Raw genomic sequence first — 21,220 nt, 5'->3', positions numbered from 1 at the left:
TGGCTGATACATCTTCATTGTTACTAGACTTCTGAGAGGTATAGTACAAGCTCTCATAACAACGAGCTGCCCATCAAAAAATGTCCTTGTACCAAAAGTACAGGATTCTCATCTATGAAAGTCACTGTATGTTGCATTTATTTCCACACATTAAACTTTTGCAGCAACATTAATGTGCTGATCAAGACCAAGGCTTATTAAAGCAAATGCAAGGTAAAAGATGACTTACTTTTTACACTTTTCACAACTGTACATGTTATCACCTGTAGATATTGGGGGGGAGGAGGGGAAACAACCATTATTCTCTAAACACAAGTAGTTATTCTTCAAGCTATCCACTATACTTTATTGATAATTGCCATTTACAATAGCTATTATACTTTTCTCTTGCTTTGATTGTGTCATTGTAATTTCAGGGATCATTTATTTTTCAGGTTAAATGTTTTCAGTTCGTGCCTGAAGACTTTGGATTGCTCTAGAGAAAGTTTAGCATTTCACTGAGCAAATGTATGATATGGTTTTCTTAGGGTTTATGCTCCCAAACATTAAAAATATATTCTGGATTATGTTGGGTGATTTAATCATTTTAAAATAAAAGGGAACAGTACACATTTTAAAGGCAAGAGAAGGAGCAAATTCCCAAATTTAGATTGAAAATGTCCTCAACTTCATCTGATTTTATTTCATGAAGAGAAATTCAATTATTGTATAATTCCAAGAAAACTTATGTGGAAAATTCTTGCTTCAAAATCCATTTCAAAAGTGGTTTATTTAAAAAAAAAAAAAAAAAACAAGAACAACAACGGTTGATCCTATGACCAGGAATATTTTTAAAAGTCTGATGTGTGCATTGGTTCAATTTAAAAAAAAAAGCAAAAGTAAAATACCTCATCTATTTACCTTGTTTTAAAAAGAAGGCACATTAGATATGTATTTTAAATAGTGGCTTACCCTTGAGCTCATCTCTGGCGAAAAAGGCAGCAAGACAATCTTGTAAGGTTACTGTTGGACCCCAAAACCAGCTAGGAACACATGAGACAACAAACCTGAAACATCATTGACAGAAAACACAACAAATGTTCTGCCAGTAGAGCAGAAACTGCAATTTTAAAATCTAAGCACTACAAAGAGAATCACTTACCTTTTAAAGTACTCCACAAAAAATGCTATCCATCCCTGGGGAGCATATGCTTCACCACACGACCCTGCCTTGACTAGAGAAGTCTGATGACTTGCCGAATGCAGTTTGGCAAGGTCTTCCTTACCTGGAATAGGCAATGACAGATCCTGAAAAGTCTCCAGGGTAACAGACACCTATGCAAAAAATGAAGTAGGGAGGAAAATTAGGCTTTTGTTAAAAGAAATAAGCAATTAATTCTAATTTTGTAAAGTACACCACAGTATTTTGTTACTTTATTTTATAATCTTGAGAAGTTAGATCAAAAGAGTGACCGCTAACAAAAGATTCAGTGTTTTACTCCTAAAGTTCCACTAGATGGCACTCTCTCAATTATCAGTTAAATGGATTTGGGTCATAAAACCAGTCTTTGGAAGAACAGTGCACCTGGTAATTCTTTTATAGCTAAAGTAGTAACAATGGCTCTTTTATAAACCCCAGCTGGTTTATCCCATGGTAGTGGTCATGTTAGTGGTACAGAGCTTTTCACAGATGGCTCTCATGGGTGCTAATTCTTCCAAACATTATTCAAATAATTTTGATGGTGTTTTACTTAAAAACAGCCTTCCCCCTCCAAATAAGAATGAGCACTTCTGACTTTGGGGCTATTTTTAAAGGAAACTGAAGTGGTCTGTAATAATAACTTAGAAGTAAATTTTTGCTAAGAATCATTTTTAGAAGTTTTTTTAATTACCTGCTACTTTTTAAGTGGCACTATGAAGAATTGGGACTTGCTTTTTTCAGTGGGCGCTGCCATTTTTACTAAAGAACATTACACTTTCCAGCAGGAAGCTGAGCTTCATAAGGCAGACTAGGACTTCAAACCACTTTGAAAAATCTAATTTTAAACGTTTTTAACAAGACCTGAATTTTCTCAGCCCTAACTTGCATGATGAGGCTGTTGAAACAGCATGACTAGCTACCCTTTTCTATATTCCAGATAATTAAAAACACTTAATGACTTGCCTTTTCTAATCCGATGTAGCAGTTAGACTATTTTATATTACATGGAATTTTTCCTTGAGGAAGTTGTGTGTGTTAGGAAGTCAGGCAAACCATGATTGGATTTGTCTGCTAAATGAAGTTGCAGACATAAAAGATTCCTCCTCCATATTGGGTTCCTTTCTTCTGCCGTGAACTGCTTTTCACAGGCAAAGGCTGTGTGTTGGGGGGGAGGAGAAATCCTTTATTCTTATTTAAAAACAGAAGAATTGAAAAGATGCACCTCATAGCTTAACATATAACTGAATGAGCAGTTCTGAATGATATTAGCAATCTGTGAGTGACAGCATGTAGACACCGCAATCCTTGGTTAGCCATAATACCACAGGAAAAGGAACTGTGGCCTTCACCTGCACACACACCTTGCTGTGTGTCTAAGCAAGGTAACATAGCTGTTCAGCTAGTTTATAACCAATAGTGGGAACCTCCTGGATGATGGGAGGGAAGAGGAAGGAAAATGAAAACTTTGCTGCACTTGGAAAAAAAATTTGGTTGCAAACTAACACCCACAATTTTGTTGAGTTTCAGTTGGGCTTATGTTCTTTCTATTCCCAAATGAGAGGCAAGAGTCTACATTAAAGAAGGGTTGCAACAGTTACTATTAGGGACTACAAAATTAAATTGAGGAGACGTAACAGCTGCAGAACTCAGAAAGGGGCCAGCAGCCTTGCTTGAATGCCCAGGGAGCCTGCCACAAGAGAAATCCCAAGAGAAAGATTACACGTGTAAAGGTAAAATGACTGAAATTAACGATTATATTTTAATATAAAAATGAACACCACATTCACATCAGAACATCTCCCTACACTCACCCTATCACAAGTCAGGCACTGCACTGAACTTATGATGGTCCCATCAAATATGTCAGATATGACACTCCTGTATTTCTTGTGTTTCTTCTTTTTTGGAGAAGTTGGAACTAATATAAAAAGACAAGAATAAAAATGGTTAAAGAGGGTTCAAAGTACAGTGCGTAACCTTTGATTCTGCTTTGCCTAAATCCGTTTTTAAAATGACAGGATTAAATGAGTACGTGCCACCTCTTTTCAGGATTGAGATAAAAGAACTAATTCCCTTTCCCCATTATCTCATCTCCTAGGGAACCAGGCAGCCAAATTACTGGCAGCTATGGCTGAGTTAGTATATCTCCTAGGCTCAATTGTTCCTGTGGGTTCCTAGTAGAATTAAGGTAGACAGACAACCATGCTTGATCCTTCTTTCTTTCCTAGTGGAATTTCCAAGGCTAGCATTTAAGTTAAGTAAAACTCAGACTATTTGAGGGGCAATCTTAGAATCCTTAGTGTATTGCTCTCAGATTAAGGCCCATTTTAAGCGTATTCTCACTCAGAGTATAAAGTTCATATATCTGAGAGCATATGCCAGCCTCATTTGACCGTAACAGTTTTGCAGGGAGTCTTCAACATATCTTGGTCCAAAGGACTCAACTGATACAGACTCGAAATGCTGAGGCACTGATTATGTTGGGCCAAACTGGGATGAGTCAGTGATAGATACAGAATTTAAAAAGCAGACTGATTGAAAAAAAGAAAACCTGCCCCCTGCTGAGACTGCCTAAGTGGAGCAGTCTCTAAAGCTCTCAGAGGGATTTTCCCCAACAGATCTGGAAATCAAGTATAAATAATTTCAAGTTGTGATCTGCATTAGATGAATAATAGCTGCTTCTCTGGAGTACAAAAAACCCTTCAAAAACAGTCTCCTGGCCCCCCTACATTAGAGACTAAAACCTAGAAGCATCATACAAAATATAGACTGCAAATGCTCTTGCTGTACCCTACCCAACAGACTAAGGTCCCCAAAACTCCTCCTGTAAGAGTCTTGGCAGTGGACCTGCTGATTTGCTACTTGCCAATACAAATAAGGAGCAGCAAAGTGTGGGGCCAATAACAGTGAAAAGGTAAACAAACAGCTCCAAACAGACCTCCCCCACAGGGATGCATCTCCCCAAGGTTGCCTCATAGAAGTCCATACACTAACTGGATGGCCCCTAAGCAAATACCTTTGAGTGCCTGCTGTCTCATGTAACTGAAATTGCCTCCCTGCCTCATTGCTAGCTGAAATAGGCTTGGAGAAGGGAAGAGTTTGGATCTGAAGAGAGAATACTGGCAGGAAGAAAAGCCAGCAAGCAAGAAATCTCACTGGCAAGTCCTCTTTTCATGTCGTACTTTAGATGTGCATTTTGCAGGAACCCATGAGTTATGCAGCAATGCCCACTTCCTGGTCCTTCAGTCATGTATTTTTATATTAAACTGTTTTAGAACACTTCACATTTTCAATTTGCCAGAGATTTCCATACTGAAAATGCGTAATTGCATGACAGATGTAGTTGGAGGGGGAAACAGAGGTATTGGCTTCTGGGTAGGGGACTGTTTGGCCTTGTGAGAGTCAGGAAGGCACAGGAGACAGTTTTGCTTTTGGCAATCAGGAGGCAGTTGAGACTTTTGGTACAGGGCAGGGGACAGATCTCTATTATTTCCACTCTGGACAAAGATGGAGGTAACTTTAAATCTGAGTGAGGAAGGATGAATTTCTCATTCCCCACTCCAGCAAACTTCGACATGAGCCTCACTGCAATCTGCCCCATATCTTCCACTACACACAATTATGGCATTAAATTGATATTTCTGGAGAGCTGACCAGGAGTGAAACAATGTTGCCATTTAAATTATTCTTGTTAGACTTCAGTGCTGACATACCATCAACGGGAATGGGTCAGTTAACATGTCTTTGAGAGCTGTGGTCTTTCGCTCTTTGCCAAATATAGCGGGCATCACTGTATGAAGGTTTTCTTCACAACCATAAATAAATAAATCTTCAGCAATTATTCATGAATGCTCAGATTTTGAAGCGCAATTATGCAGCAAACTCAAAACCATGGATTATTATGGAACAATTTACATCAATGAATTATCACACTATATCTAGAGTCTTGCACATTGGCAACAATCCTAAAAGGGGGATGCAGGCAACCCCTCTGGGCCATGTCTGAAACACCACTGTTGTCTAGATCCTCAGCAAAGGAAAGGAAGTATAATGAAGCAGAGTACCAGAGTGGCTTTCCATTGAAATTGCTCAGACTCCTGCTGATGGCTGGAGAAAGGCCGGCTATTCGGCTGACCACCTCTGCCACAGATGAGGGAACAGCAAGCCTGTCAGAATGGGAATTTCTGGAAGTTTGGTTGAGACCACGATCAACTTCCTAATGCTTTGAGTAGGCTGCCTGGAATCTGAGCATGCTCGGGGTCCCTTGGAGTTAAAGCTGTGACAGATGGTGGAGAGAAGATCTGCTAGAATGGGACTTCAGATCACTTTTCCACCAAGCTGTTCACAGGTTCATCCGGAGGAAAGAAAGGGATCTGGAAGCTTGAGGAGTGGAGTAAGATAGAGCTGCCCCTGCTGGAGGACTTGCATTTTGGTGTCAACTCTATAAAGGGACCACAGAGAGAGATGCAGCCAGGTACAAAGTGGGGGAACCTTTTGTGGAGACAGAAGAAACTGCTATAAAAACATATCCCTGGTGCTGGGAGGCTGCAGTAAAGGAAAAGGAGCACTGTGTCAGAGCCAACCCTGCAGGCAGTGAGAGCCTAGCCTTTTTAGGTGCTGACCAATTACTGATGAGTAGACTGTAGAATGGAAGCAGCCTAAACAGACTCTCCACCACTCTGTGTGGGTAGCAGAAATTAGGACTGCTCCAATGGGTGAACTTGCCTACAGCAGTAGTAACAGACATGAGCTCTTTCACTCTGGGGAGACTCAACTGATGCCTTGTTCCCGCAAGAAGCCTCTCTCTTGAGTACCCAATGGGCTCCTTTCCAGACTCTCCTCTAAAAACACAACTTTTTTCCTTCTTTGAGCATTCTTCCCACCACCTCCATTTCTCCAATCAGGTGCTATAAAGAAAGATCAGAAAAATATTGCTCCATGCTTCAAGAGCAAGGAGACAAAAACAACTGGAGAGGCAGGAAGTGCTATGGATACACAACTGCTTATAATGACTGGTAGTGACACACCATTCTCCAATAAAGTGAAAAGAGACAGTGATGTAGAAAATAATGAGAAGCTCTGTATCCCATTAGCATGGTGTCAACTCTCTAAGTAGAGGCCTGAAAGCATATAGTGTCAATATTAAATACACCCCCTTTCCCCCGCAAAAAAGGGCAAAAACGAATGGCACACTTATAAGCAATGTAATGCAAGGAGAAAAAGAAGCTTATACCTTTTTTGTGTGCAGGTGCCAATCCAGACCGTAATGAGCCTGATTTTGGAGGAGAGGTTGATAAACGTGTATTCACTCCTTCGTTTGAGGGAGGGCTTTGCGGTCCTGACAGATCAGTCATGTGGACATCACTGATGTAGTCTGCAACAGAAATTTGTATTACTGCACAGCTGAATTTTTCCAACAGTAAAGTTTTGCTTCAGGTTGAACTGCAAAACAGTTAGATAACTTACATTTTAGCACACCAGTAGGCGACTGATTAAACACTTGTGTATAAAAAAATTCAGTTTTAATTCAGCAACTGTTAAAGCAGAAATGATGAACCAAAAAAATCCAAAAGCAATCACCAATTGTAATGTTATCTGAAGTCTTTCAATTGTTACAAAACTTGAATAGGTGGTAAATAGTCACTGGACTTCAAAATGGACTAAACAAACATGTAATGAAAGTACCACATTAATGAATTTGAGCACCAGTTTAGAAACCAATCTACTCTCATGGGATACATGACAAGTTATACATCTAGAATGGTTTCCCTCATTTTTACTTTTATATGCATTTCAGCTACAACTATGATTTCGTTATAATTACACATTAGCAACTGATCATACAGTCACCTGAAATTCTGCTGTGTATTTGTAATTTGATTGTTCCTGGATTATGTAAAAATTCAGCAGTTTCTGAAGCAGTGTTTGTGTCTTTTTTTAAGTCCTCCATAGAACTTGCCCGGTTAAGCTTGTTACATGGTGTTTTTCCTTTCTGCTGATCTTTGGTTGTGAGGGAGTGGTTTTCAACATCTTGAATTAACATAGTAGTCTCTGCATACTCCTCTGAAAAGGGTCTGGAACCAGCCTCATTTTCTGCCTTATCACTGCTACCACAAGATTCACAGGACTGGAAATCTACATCTGACTGGCTCTTGTCTTCTTCCATACTCTCTTCTATACTTGTAGAGTGGGTGTCTTCTATTTCCATGACTGGTTCCTTTAACTCTTCATGAAGCAGATCCATTAAACAACGCAAGAATTCTTGTGCATCCTGGAATTTAAAATAAGGTACATAATCCCCTTTTATATTTAGAAGATATGCACACAGTGGTGTCAGAACAAGATGAAACAACAAAAAGCTAAAGCTGGCCACTAAATCAAAGAAGTAAAAACAAAGTAAATGACTCCTGTCCAGTCTGGGGTGCAAAAGAGAATTAAACTGTCAGTCCAAATAATATTTCATTTTGGATTTTGTAACCTCCTACACGAGTTCCATTCCATGTCACGAGGAGTCTTACTCGGCAACTTTCCTTCTCACACTTTCACTCATCACAAAGCTGATACTCTGTGCTAGGATATTTTACTTGTTAAAATATTTCTTGTGTGGTCTCTGTGACAGAGGTTCCTTGGCAAAGGGTCGCCTGTTCTTTGCAAATAACACTTAACTCAAGCTTGACAAAGTCACTATACCAAACATATCTTACAGCATATTTATCCATAAAAAGTAACATGTAAGGTAGCTACAGAAAGCTCATAACTCACTGAGATTCATAATCACTGCATGGTGTATGTATAGGTAATATTTAAGTAATCATATATGTATGTTGAAAGTATGCTTTATGGACTTGGTGTAAATGTTAGTCACCAGAGGATAATGTCTCAGTGATAGCCTATTCAGCAGGAGCGAGTTGCCACCCCATCCTGTTTTGCCACTGATGCAATGCAAGGCTCAATTGTTTAACCTTGCTCAATACCAAAGCTTTCAATGGAAAATCATCAGAGGCAACTGCAAACAAACAAAACCACCTGAAGGTAAAGAAGAAACATTATGACAAGATAGGGGTTCACTCTATGAACAGAAACAAAAAACTGTTTCAGGATAACACAAAGGAGGGAAAAAGAAAAGGAGTACTTGTGGCACCTTAGAGACTAAAATTTATTTGAGCATAAGCTTCATGAGCTACAGTGATTTTCCACTGAATCCATCTGATGAAGTGATCTGTAGCTCACGAAAACTTATGCTCAAATAAATTTGTTAGTCTCTCTAAGGTGCCACAAGTACTCCTTTTCTTTTTGCGAATACAGACTAACACGGCTGCTACTCTGAAACCTGTTACAAAGGAGGGAAACGTACTCTGCATCTTGCCACTGAGAAGACATCTTGAGGAACAAGGTATTCTCATGAAAAATTGATCCTGGTTTTTGTGAAGTTCTGAAACAGACTTAACATCGGGGAGTAGGAAACCTATTTTATTTGCTAGGAAAGGTAACTTATTAATAAATGTAGATGCAGCTTCACATTTTGATTTTGTTTTGTATTATAGCTATTTTTGTAGTTTATTCTTTCTTACAAATATCTACTTTTGTTTTACTGCAAGTGGTTCACAAGTGCTGTCTGATTTATGGGAGCAGCGATTTAAGGTAAAATTAGTAAACTGGGACACACTGCACTTTTGGGAGCAGAGGATCTGGGATTTCTGTGAGCAGTCTGTGTCCAGGGCAGCATATCACAGAGGACTGATTCAAATGGATTGGTGTGCACCTTTTGTTAACCTGCAAGGTGTAGACAGGGCTGGCATAGCCCAGGGGAAAGAGTTCAAGTGGTTGAAAGGCTAATGGTGGTAAAGAGCAGCCAGGCATGGGCGAAACTCCCTCAGGTTGGAGGCAGGGGGTAACAAGGTGACTCTCAGTCCTGGGTACCCCAAGAACCATCACAATGACATGCATCCTGATACAAGCAACAACCAAGTACTGCACCTGGTTAGCTACTAGCTGTGCAGTTACCAGAGGTTGTCGATAAAGGAATCTAACCTCATCATATAAGATTTTCAAACTTTTTTTGCAACACCCAATCAGGGCCTTACATACACTGGTGAGGAAAACTACATTTGCACCTTTCAAAAGACTCAAGTTTAATTTGTCCCAGCCCTCCAGCTGTGCCTGGACCGGAGAAGGAAACAAAGGGAATGTTGTAGATTCACACTCTAACAGCTCAGCAATTTCTTGTGGAAGGAGTGGGTGAGCTACCATGGCAATGCTGACTTACTTTCAGTTTGAGCTCACAGCTGTTCTTATAAGAGCAGGAAGGGGGCAGAAGTTTGACCTCTTCCTGCCTTCTGCTGCTCCCATCTTCATTAATTCCTAGTATTTTTGTTCTTAACCATTGTTTATTCTTGTTGTACAGGTAGCTAATTCATTAAGAGGGTATCTTTTGGTCCAGCGGTGGTAGGTTTAAGAGGAGTTTGGTACATAATCATTTGGTTACTTGCTTACAATTTATTAATGTCACCACTGTTTGGTTTCCGGGACTCTCCCTCAGCCCAATGATCTATACACATGTAAATTTAAAACTTTTAGACCTGTTTGCCCTGGCTGGTAATTCTTTTAGGGGAAGAGATACTGTTGCAGTTCAGGACTATTGCACCTGTATTTCCCCTCAGTGGTCCAGCAAGGGCACCACCCTCAGACTCCCAGCTCCCCCGCAATTGCCTTTTGGGGAGGAGAACAACAACTCACTCCCATGTGACCGAGGTATTTCCAGGCTGCACAGTTCCCTGCCTTCACTATGTTATTCCTAGGGCATCACCAAATTCAGTCCATTTTGGTCAATTTCATGGTCACAGTATTCTAAAAATAATAAATTTCATGATTTCAGCTATTTAAATCTGAAATTTCACAGTGCTGTAATTGCAGGGATCCTCACCCAAAAAGGAGTTGGGGGGCGAGGGGGAGAGGTTGCAAGGATATTGTAGGGGAGATTGCAGTACTGCTACCCTTATTTCTGCACTGCTGCTGGCGACGGTGCTGCCTTCAGAGCGGGGCAGCTGGAGAGCGGTGGCTGCTGGCTGGGATCCCAGCTCTGAAGGCAGAGCTGCCTTCAGCAGTAGCGCAGAAGTAAGGATGGCATGGTATGGTACTGCCACCCCATACCACCCTTACTTCTGCACTGCTGTCTGCAGAGCTGGGCCCTCAGTCAGCAGCAGCCACTCTCCACCCACCCAGCTCTGAAGGCAGCAGCGCAAATGTATGGGTGGCAATACCACAATCTCCCTTAAAATAACCTTGCGCCCTCCTGCAGCTCACCTTTGGGTCAGGACCCCCAATTTGAGAAATGCTGGTCTCCCCTGTGAAATCTGTATAGTATAGGGTAAAAGCACACAAAAGACCAAATTTCATTGTGTGTGGGGGGGGGGAGAGGGGAAGGGGAGACCAATTTTCACAGTCCGTGATGCATTTTTCATGGCCATGAATTTGGTAGGGCCCTAGTTAACCTCAGCAGAGACGGGCTGCCCAAAGCACACCTGCTTGCTTTCTTTCTAGAGATGTTTAAGTGTGACAGCCCATGGTTATAAGTACCAAGCAGCTCTTTTTATGCAAGCTTATTTTATTCTCATGGTAAAAGCACTACAGAGAAAACATATTAAAACAAAAAAAGAACCTACCCACAAGCCAATAAGCTTGCCAGAGATCACCCCAACTCTAACATAGGCTCTGGCAGGAACAGTCTTTCAACGGTCACAAGTTCGTAACAGCCTCAGATCAGAGCTAGCACCCCGTGTTAAGGGCCTCTGTAGGCTAAGACTTCCCAACCCTTCTCGAAGGAGTGGGGTCCTTCACAGACCTGGGGCCCCGTATATTTACTAGATCAGAAAGAAGTCCCTGAGCCGATTTAAAACCAGGCTATTTATCCAAAGATCCTGTCTTTGTCTGTCGGGCCCTGGAGAATCCAGTTTGAACTAGTATATGCAGATCTCTCCAGTGGGGTTGCCTCAAAGGGTTAATAATGAAGGAATTACATTAGCATCCCCTCCTACAAAAGACAGTACATACAATTCTACAACACATACACAACTGAATTTTTAATACAATGGACTGCAAAGGTATTTAACCTAATTCAATAAGGTTTAACTTAATTCAATACAAATTTATTTTAATTCCATAAGATTTGACCAAGATATCACAGCATAGTGTCAGTCTGTCACAGATACAATGGCTGAAATTCAGCTTATGGGGGTGGGGGGGGAAGGCTCTTGGTCTCGCAATCCTGATTGGGAACAAGATGACCACCAGGAATTGATAAAATTTGGCTGTGGGAGACCCCAATCTCTCAGTGAGAGAGCCAGGTCACTTTAACACTGCTTTGTTTAAGCAGCCACTATGAGACCTAGTGAGTATCTTACAGTGATGTGTTGAGGAATAACATTGGGGTCTCCCCTTAAATAGTTAGGGGAGTACAGAACGGTACGCTCATCCCAAATTTTAGCTTGCAAGTACTAAATTTCCCGGAAGAAATGTATGTTAATAAAGCTGCAGACGATTTTGTCATTTTTCCATATATTAGTGAATTAATTTCTTCATTTAGATACATGACTAAATTGTGGATACCCTGGTCACAACGGAAAGTCAGGATGTCAGTAATAATGAAAAGCATCTACGACAATTCTGAAGTTTGCTATTTTGACACTTACTTGACACCAAAGACAGTATTTGCATATCAAAAATACATATAACCCTCCATTTCACTAATACTAACTTCATTATACTGAATTACCAAAGTTTTCCAATATAAACTACTGCAATGCAGAGAATCTGACAAAATTATTAAGGATCTGATTCTTACTACAAGACCAGAAATTGAATGTGGTCCCCACAATAGGGATTTTAATAAAATATGTTTTAAACAGTAAAATAGGTATGTTAGAATACACTTCATTAAAGATGATTTGAAGAATGCACCTACAATATAATTCAGTCACATAACCATCAGTGCCCATGCACTACAAGTAATTACTACCTATATAAGAACTGGAGGACACAAGTATTCAGTATCCATAATGCTGTAAACCAACTTAAGTAACATTCAAAAGAAAAGAAAAAGAAAAGAAAAATATGTGGGGCTCATTGTCTAAACAAAAAAACTGGATGCTACCAACTCAGCTTAAAAATATTCAAATAGTAAATTAATATGGTAAAAGTTTGCTCTATTATATTCTTTATGTTTGCCTAGCAAGACCTTTGTGTCACTTTCTGGAACAGCTTATATGCCAGCTACTATACTTCAGGTGACAAGTTTCTATTATTAACCATTCTGCTGCTTGTCCCTGAGAAAGGAGACATTCACAAGGATCATGGAGTTTCAGCAGTTTCTCAGCTGAATTCAGCACAGAAGTCTGTGATTCAGAAAAGTTAGAGTGGAGTTTTAGGGGATATAGATTTAAAGCATGGAAAGGTAAAATCTAAAAGTTTATTATTAGCTTGGTGTAAATACATATTTTTTTCTACTTTATGAAGTTTTAAATCCAACAATTTAATCTACCTGAATCATGCAGTTATACCTTTGACACTTCATTGTCATAATATTGGATAATACTAAGAAAGGTTTACCTGTTGGGAGTAGCCTCGAAACGTTGGATTAATTGTTTTAATTCCTTGAAACAAATTTGTAGGAACAACGGAACCAGGTCTGGGAAAGAAAAGTTTGGAAAAAAAATTAAACGAACTGTAATTTTCTAACTTCATTGGGATCATCATCAGTTTGATCACTGTGAGACACATTTTAACAAACTTGTTCTATATTATTCTTACCCCAAAGTAATCCTTTTTTGGGGAAAGGGGGGTCTTCAATATAGAAACATCTTTCTCCCAGAGCACAGAAAAACCAAAAGTGTGAAATTGGGATTTATGTTTAAAGGCCTTCAAGCAAGCTGTAACCAAAATTAATCAGCAATACAGTAGAGAAATAATTTGGTATGCATGATAGAAGTCAATTTCCTCCAAAGACCCATTTAAAAATATTAAGGAGTATTTGTTTATTACAGGGTAAATGCAAGGAGACAAGTTTATTTGTAGAACATCATATCCCCCTTTGAAATAAAAAAGACTCATGTCAAATGGATACAGAGTCAAGGCCACAAAGAAGATGTGGTCTATATATTGAGCAGCACCCATAGATGAGTGGGTGGGTAACAGCATAGGCACAAGAATGGTGTGCAAGTGACTCCAGGATACAAGGTATCCCACAGGGACAATCAATAATACATATTTTAGTCTTTAACTGTATCCAAAACCAAAAGTGAAGCCATTTTGGAAAGAAAAAATAGGAAGGAAATTCCACACCAATCTGAATTTTAGCATAAGTTGTTGTGAATGGTTCTTCTTTTTAAAAAAGTTAATTTCTCTTACTTTTAGGTATTTTTTGAAAGGAGAGAAGGTGGCTGATTTGCTCTACTCCATTTTCTCAGAAAGTACACCTAAAAACACTTTTCAGATAATTCAGGAGATAAGGGGAAAAGTAAGCATAGAGCTTCAAGACTTGTGTGGCCACAGTGCTGTTCCTGTGTGACTGCAACATATTAACTTGGGTCTCGTCTACACATAAAATTATGGAGGAATAAAGTAGGGTGCGAATTTAAAGTAGAACAGTTATTATAAAACAAATCCACATGTAGACAAGCCCTTACTATAGAGCCTAACAGTGCAGCTCTGTTTTTTCTGCCTCCTCTCCACACAAATTCCAAATATCAAAAGTGATGGATCATTTATAAAAACAAGTTATTGAAATTTATATAAGTCACTGAAATATGGGAAATCTATGTATGTAATGATGCTGTATGAAGCAGATGGAAAACCAAAGTTTGCTCTATCTCAGGTTGAGCTTAAAGTGCTGGAAACTGGAGGCTCAATTATCCATAAAAGAGAGCTCTTATTTATAACTTACATGTTTCATTGTGTAAGGAAATCAATCTTGTCATGTTTCCTGGGATGAAAATCTAATGCCATTATGCAGGATTATGGGTTCAACTACAGGAATAGCTGCAGTGGGCAAATCGTTCTTTTCAACCCAAAGGCACACATGATGCCATTATCACTCAGCAGCTAAATGACATTTGTTTTGACTTGTCACATGATACACAGAAAAGCCTCTTCCATGTAACTTTCCCACTAAAACAAACATTAACTTCCCAAACTGCACCACACATCCTTTCAGAGTTATTTTTAAATTAATTAAATTCAAAGCCTGTAATACACCTTCTGAATATCACGCATGAGAAAACAATTGGACCTAAGACACGTTCACCTCTGTGCTGCACTGCTGTCCAAAGTTTATATATAAACATATTCCACAAGAAAAGTGGTACAATACCTGTTTTTGTGCCAAAGTTCTGTCATCAGCTTGAGATAACTTTTACATATTGCTGGTTTCTTATCTGTTCGTGCTAAGCCCCCGCAGTCAAGAAAAAACTGTGTCAAGGGTGGGCTGATTAGAGGGAAGAAAGCAAGATTATTATTCTTCAAATAGTGCTTAGAGAAGTGTAAACCACCCCCTACATACATTTTAACAGCATGTTAGTGAAGGCTAAATTACTGACATTTACATGGTAAACGTTTAATGATTTATTTTCCTAAACCCTCGGGTAACATTTATATATCCTGCTTATTTGGGCCACTTTGAGTGGCACAATACCCCTCACAGACCAATCCTGCCACTTGTTAGAAGCACTGGATTTGTCCAGTGAGAGCCACGTTACAAGGGCAGGTTCCCTCTAGCAAACGTAGCCACCGGGCGATCGTGGCATGTCCCTGTGATCCTTGCCCTGCAAAGTCATGATGGCTGAAAGCTGGCACTTTCTGATTATGTTATATTCTGCAAGACATTTTCAGATAACCTTCATAACTAATATTTTAAAAATATTCCTTTATGTCTTACAAGGATCGTATTAAAATATATCACTGTAGGGACAGGCTATACAGAAAATTACAGAATTTTAGAATTACAGAAAAGCTTGATCTGGAAAATCTAACTTTTTTTGGAACAAATAGGTGGGTTAGTTCCAATATCTATTATTTTAAGCAGCACTGAGAGAATAAGTTGTTTCCTTAAAATATACACTTTACTATACAGAGGAAGAAAACACTGGGAGACTACCTTTAAAGGGACAGGCTTCAGAGTAACAGCCGTGTTAGTCTGTATTCGCAAAAAGAAAAGGAGTACTTGTGGCACCTGAGAGACTAACCAATTTATCTAAGCATAAGCTTTCGTGAGCTACAGCTCACTGCATCGGATGCATCCGGATGCATCGGATGCTGTAGCTCACGAAAGCTTATGCTCAGATAAATTGGTTAGTCTCTAAGGTGCCACAAGTACTACTTTTCTTTTTAAAGGGACATCAACTAAAAAAAAAATCACTAATGACAGAAAACTGTTTACATACAAGTACTGGACCGTCTAAGATTACTACTATGGAGATTAGAGAGAAAAAGTCTCAGCATCAGTTTACTTTGTGCATTAGACAACCTTTCAAATACAGAAGTCTATTTCATTGTTTCCCATGTATAGTTTATCATTTTTCTATATTTGTGTGGGTGTTTCTCACAGAAACAGTGGGAAAACATTTTGGAAAAAAAATCAAAGCATATTCTAAAACCATAAAAATTATCAGGGAGACTCAGAAGTAGGTGTAGTAATGTGCCTGAAACTATCCTAGCTCCTTTTTCTAAAACGATAATGTCACATTAAGGAACATACCTCACATGAGTAGTGAGAACTGATATTAAGATTTCTCTTGGGAATAATACATTTTGTAGGCTCTAAATTGAACTGCTGTTAACTAGTTTGGGTAACCCAGGGCTTTCAAGCTTTCAAGAGGTGTTTTAAATAGGTGTTTAAAAATAATTTAGGTATTGGTTGTACATACCTTTGTTGAAGAATCTGTTAATGGAAACACGAGTAGTCTAGGGATACGTCAATCAAATGCTGGTACCTCTCTCTGACCCGCCCACATGTCACCCTAATCCCCTCTCCACTGGGTATTACTTCTGGAGCCAAGACTGACTAGGGACCAGAAGCAAGGGGTGGCATGTGACCCTTCTAAGAATTCCCTGGCTGCCCTCTACCACTTGGAGTCAGTTTCAGCCCTGTAGGACCTCCCCAGGAGCAGTTTTGACCAATCATGGCAAGTTCCGGAGTGGGGTGACCATGGCATGGGTTTCACCCCCATAAGCCCTCCCATAAGGCAAATTTATACCAATCAAAATAGATATAGCACAAGGGTCTAGGTGGGAACCCCGACCTCTGGAGCTCAACGTTTGGACGGTTGGCTGCACTTCCCCTGGAAAACCCATTACTGCGTGGAACAGGCAGTCTTGTTTCCAGTGTATTTTTCAGAAATTATGGATACACTGAGAAGAAAAATGGCCTCTTTCACTACCCCCGTGAGAACTACGGAATTCATTTTAGCTCTGAGGATGCTTGGTTGCCTGCAAAGAAAGCTCTACTTCAGCGACTATTCTGAGGAAAAGGAGGGAAGCCCTTTGGCCTTGCCATTGATAGATACACCAGAACCTGACCCCCAGATTCAAGCGCTCATGAGGCAGACTGATGAGCATGATGGGCGCTTGTTGTTTGCTCCCATGAAGGAAAAGGACCACGGCTCGTCGGAGTCACCATCAGATAAGGTGAAAGGAGAAGACTTTGCTCAGGTAAATAGACTATAAAAAGTGGTGGTCAAGGATGAGATGCAATGGGGTAGGAACTTACCTGGGGTTGCAAAAATCTAACAACAGGGGACTTACAGCTGTTTCTTTTCCAAAAATCTCTCACCAGCTCAATGCCACCTTTCTAGAAGTGGCCCTGGACAGCATTACATCAGGGAGCAAAGATGAAATCAGGCCCAACATGTTTTTGCTCAACACCAAGACAAACTATTCAAGAGGACATCGAGCATGAAGAGGGCAACAGCTCTATGGATTTAAGGAAGGTCCTTGGCATTGATCTAGCTGAGCCAGTGCCACATCGTTACCGTAAAAGAGTTATGCAGTCTATTGTACATGTTTCTTTTTATGCTGTCCTTAATCACTGTCTTATGGAGAAGCTTTCTGAGGATTGTGAGGGCTGTGTTATAGATGCTCCAGCTCAGTGGCATCATGACTGTGTGAATTGGACTTCAAGCTCCGGGCCCTGTGTGCTAACTTGTGTTTGGAAAGTTTAAACACAGTTATTGCCATTGGCTATATAATGCAATGTCTGTGCTTAATCCAAGAAAATGTAGCACTAAGGGTGACCTTGGTAAATGCTCTGCAAAGCTCTGGAGACTCCAACAGTATTTTAAACAAAATTATCAAACCGAGTAATACCACTTAGCACATTATATTGACTGCCTGATCCACACAAAAAGTTACAGAACTCTGCTTAGGAAGAAGACTACAGTATTTGTAAGAAATCAGAAAGGATTAAGTTAGAGGGGACAAACATGATATAAAATATAATAAAACTTGGTATTTGTAAATAAAACCATCTATTGAAAAGGGCTTTGTGACTATCTGTGTTTCTGTTACAAGGTCTGAGTGGTCCTTAAACAAGATGAAAGATTTGATGGCGCATCTTGATTTTTTTTCAAGGGCTATATGTCTTTTAAATAAAAAACAGTTTCGGAATACCCAGCTATTGTGTCTTTAAGAAAAGAGACCTATTTACAGCAAAAAGCTGAAATGCATGTAGTAAAATGCAGGGTAGAAATAATACACAAAGCTCCCATATTTTGTATAGAACATGGATGTTTGAGAAATGTGGTTGCATACAATACAGCTGATTCAACCCCATGGGACCATATTGGTTTAACCACAACCTACTGAAAAAATGGGGTTGAACTATTGCCTTCAGATGTAATCACACACCCATGTTTCCTTAACATTCCAATGGAGATAAAAGATTGTATCTACAGGATTTGGGGGACAAAGCTGCCAAAAAGTTATGGGGCAGGGTCATTTTTAAAATTTTACAAAGGCTAATGAGAACAGAAAAATACTAAAGAGATGCCCCCTAGGGGAGACTCTCAAACTGTCATGTCTGAGAATGAGGAGGCTGTATCTGATCCTGGTCTCCTATGGCTATGGTGACTCTCACATGGAGTCTGATTTAGAAATTCAGAAGGCTCTGTAGAGGGCTTCTCCTTGTCTACATTCCATCTACTCCTGATGATCCCTGCGGTAGCCCCTTGGAAACTGACTCTCAGATAGGGTCTGATGTAGAAGACACACCTATGGTTTTACAGAGGAACCCCCATATACCTCTGCAGTTGCAGATCCCCAAACAGATGTGTATATGGAGCAAGTGAGAAGCTGGCAATGGGAATTTCCTAGATTTAGCTGTGCAGCGTATTCTGAAGAATTTTGTTTTCTCAATTTTGAGAGGATGAACTCAAGCTGGCAGGTTGTGGATGTGAGGATATAGATATTCAGGCCTGTCTGTAAAGGCCTATACTCTAAGAATTTAGGTATATTCTTATCACTTAGCTAGTTATATAGAGGTATAAAAGAGAGAATCAAAATCACTGTCTGCCGGAATAAGGGCCTTCTCTTCCTGTGACAGTCTGAGGCCCTGTTCTTAGGCTAAGGCCTTTGGCTAAGCAGCAGAGGCAGTCATAAACTGGGAAGAAAACGGTCACATCCTTACATTCCAAACTAGTCACACTGAAATAAGGTGCTATTGGGCTGTTAGGAATACAATCCTGTCCTGATAGTGCCTATCACCTCCAGAGAAAGGGAAGTGCCTAGAAAATGTAAAAGGAAACTTAGTTTGATAGCATCCTGTCTGGCAAGAACTCACTTAACAGCTGGGATGTGAAATCCTCATTTCTGTGTTGTTCTATCATTGTAGTCCCCATTTCCCCATTGTTTGTCTGTATAATCTCTGTCTGGTTCTGTGATTGTTTCTGTCTGCTGTATAATTAATTTTGCTGGGTGTAAACTAATTAACATGGTGGGATATAACTGGTTAAATAATCATATTAGGACTGGTTAGTTAAATTTCAGTAAAATAATTGGTTACGGTACAGCTAAGCAGAACTCAAGTTTTACTAAAAGAAAAGGAGTCCTTGTGGCACCTTAGAGATTAACAAATCTATCTGAGCATAAGCTTTCATGCTCAAATAAATTTGTTAGTCTCTAAGGTGCCACAAGTACTCCTTTTCTTTTTGCAGATACAGACTAACGTGGCTGCTACTCTGAAACCTGTCAAGTTTTACTATATAGTCTGCAGTCAATCAGGAAGTAGGAGGGAAATGGGAACAGGGAATGGGGGTGGGGAAATTGGAATCATGTTTTGTTAAGGGGGGAAATAGGAACAGGGACACAGGTAGGGCTCTGTGGTGTCAGAGCTGGGAAGGTGGATGCTAAGGAAGGAAACTGGAATCATGCTTGCTGGAAGTTCACCCCAATAAATATCGAATTGTTTCCACCTTTGGACTTTGGGTATTATTGCTCTCTGTTCATGCGAGAAGGACCAGGGAAGTAAGTGGGTGAAGGAATAAGTCCCCTAACAGTGGAAGCCATGCACAGGGAGATACAGTTAGTTCTTGACAACATTAATGGTAGGCTAGCCCTAGATTATTTTGTTCAATTACATGTAGAGAGCTGTAATTTAAACAATCCTTAAACAATCTTCAGTAAGACGAACTAGGGATGACGTCTCTACTAACGATTTCTTAAATCAGGTTGGTAAACTGCTACAGAGTAAGAGAGAGATACGTGTTCATGGGACATTACGCTGCATTTCGGTAGTTGTAAAACAAACATGGGTGGGAATGGCTGTAGAGAGTTTCCAATTCTATCCTCAATAGTCTACTCGACCATAAAGAGAGACAGTCTTTAGTAGACTTGTCTTACATTGGTACTACTTTGTGTTTTGCGTGTGCCCTCCTGGCTGTCATGTCTGATGGTAAACCTACAGATGCAAAACTGTTAAGATGGAGCAAGAAAGCTGCATGAGACACTAGAGTGGTCAAATTAAAAAAAATTATGCTTGGCATTTCCATGGTTTCTGTAAAAACGCTCTTGAAACAAGAGGACCTTTTCACACAGCGATCGGATTTCCAAGGGGCAGTGCTGCTGACTGGCCAACCATTAAGCTCCAGAGAGGAGGGTTCTGGGCTAGACCTTTGTGCTATACCTATTCTGACTGGTACACAAAAAGGGTCTATGGTGGTGAAACCCATGCTGACTAGTAGAGGACAGTGGGAGGAAATCCTAGAGGGGACACATGTCACATCTTGCTTCCTGATCATGTCAATCTCGGCCCCAGAAGCAATACCCCAGGAGGAGAAGATTACTGTGACAAGTAGGTGTGTCCTTAGGGGTCAGGGAATGGGGTCTACATTTGATTGACAACGTACCCCTAGACTAATCCGTCAAACCTACCGTTGGTGTTGATAAGACCTATGTCTGGTATACACTAGAAAGTTAGGTCAACATAAGGCAGTTTACAACCTAACTCCATAAGGGTCTACACTACAATGGTGCTCCTGCCGACGTAAGACGCCCACTACATCAACTTAACTCCACCTCTGCAAGAGTTGTAGTGCTTGGGTCGATGTAGTGAGGACAACGGAGTGTCTGTGTAGTCACTGTGTTAATTACATTGTCAGGAGCTGACAGCGCGGAGCCCCGCCACCACCTCCTGGTGAGGAACTGGGGGTTGGGGAGGGAGGAGAGCTTGGAGCCCTGCTGCTGCCTCCCAGTGAGGGATGGTGGGGAGGAGGATAAGAAGAGATCCTCTCCCACCCCACCCCCAATCCTTCACCCGCAGGCAGCCAGGCTTGGGCTCTTCTCCCCCACCATCGCACATCAGGAGGGGTCAACACCCCATAATGCCCCACACTGTCAGTTACATTGGTGGAAGCACTCCTGGGGAGGACATGCACCGCCAACAGGAGGAACTAGCATGGACATGAAATACCACAGTAATTATTGCAGTGGCTGTACTTCGACCTAACCTAGGTTGATTTAATTTTGTAGTGTAGACAAGGTTTTAGGGCAGGGGTGGGC

At 40.4% G+C, this 21,220-nt stretch overlaps 1 protein-coding gene across 8 annotated transcripts in view; it reads right to left on the bottom strand.

The window, feature by feature from the left end:
* USP33 (ubiquitin specific peptidase 33) overlaps positions 1-21,220 on the bottom strand; it is a 90,320-nt gene that overhangs the window by 23,913 nt on the left and 45,187 nt on the right. For 7 of the 8 annotated variants that reach the window (XM_073357287.1, XM_073357286.1, XM_073357280.1 and 4 more), the window contains 8 exons: positions 14,544-14,657; positions 12,785-12,863; positions 7,031-7,451; positions 6,414-6,554; positions 2,992-3,098; positions 1,142-1,314; positions 952-1,046; positions 230-263 (listed from right to left, as the gene is read on the bottom strand). In XM_073357287.1, the coding sequence (XP_073213388.1) occupies positions 230-263; positions 952-1,046; positions 1,142-1,314; positions 2,992-3,098; positions 6,414-6,554; positions 7,031-7,451; positions 12,785-12,863; positions 14,544-14,657 (1,164 nt within the window). The remainder of the gene's footprint in view (positions 1-229; positions 264-951; positions 1,047-1,141; positions 1,315-2,991; positions 3,099-6,413; positions 6,555-7,030; positions 7,452-12,784; positions 12,864-14,543; positions 14,658-21,220) is intronic. The other variant, XM_073357282.1, reaches the window with a different exon arrangement.

Source organism: Lepidochelys kempii, chromosome 8 (assembly GCF_965140265.1).
Source record: "Lepidochelys kempii isolate rLepKem1 chromosome 8, rLepKem1.hap2, whole genome shotgun sequence".
Lineage (NCBI taxonomy): Eukaryota > Metazoa > Chordata > Testudines > Cheloniidae > Lepidochelys > Lepidochelys kempii.
This window is presented reverse-complemented; position numbering and strand designations above follow the sequence as displayed.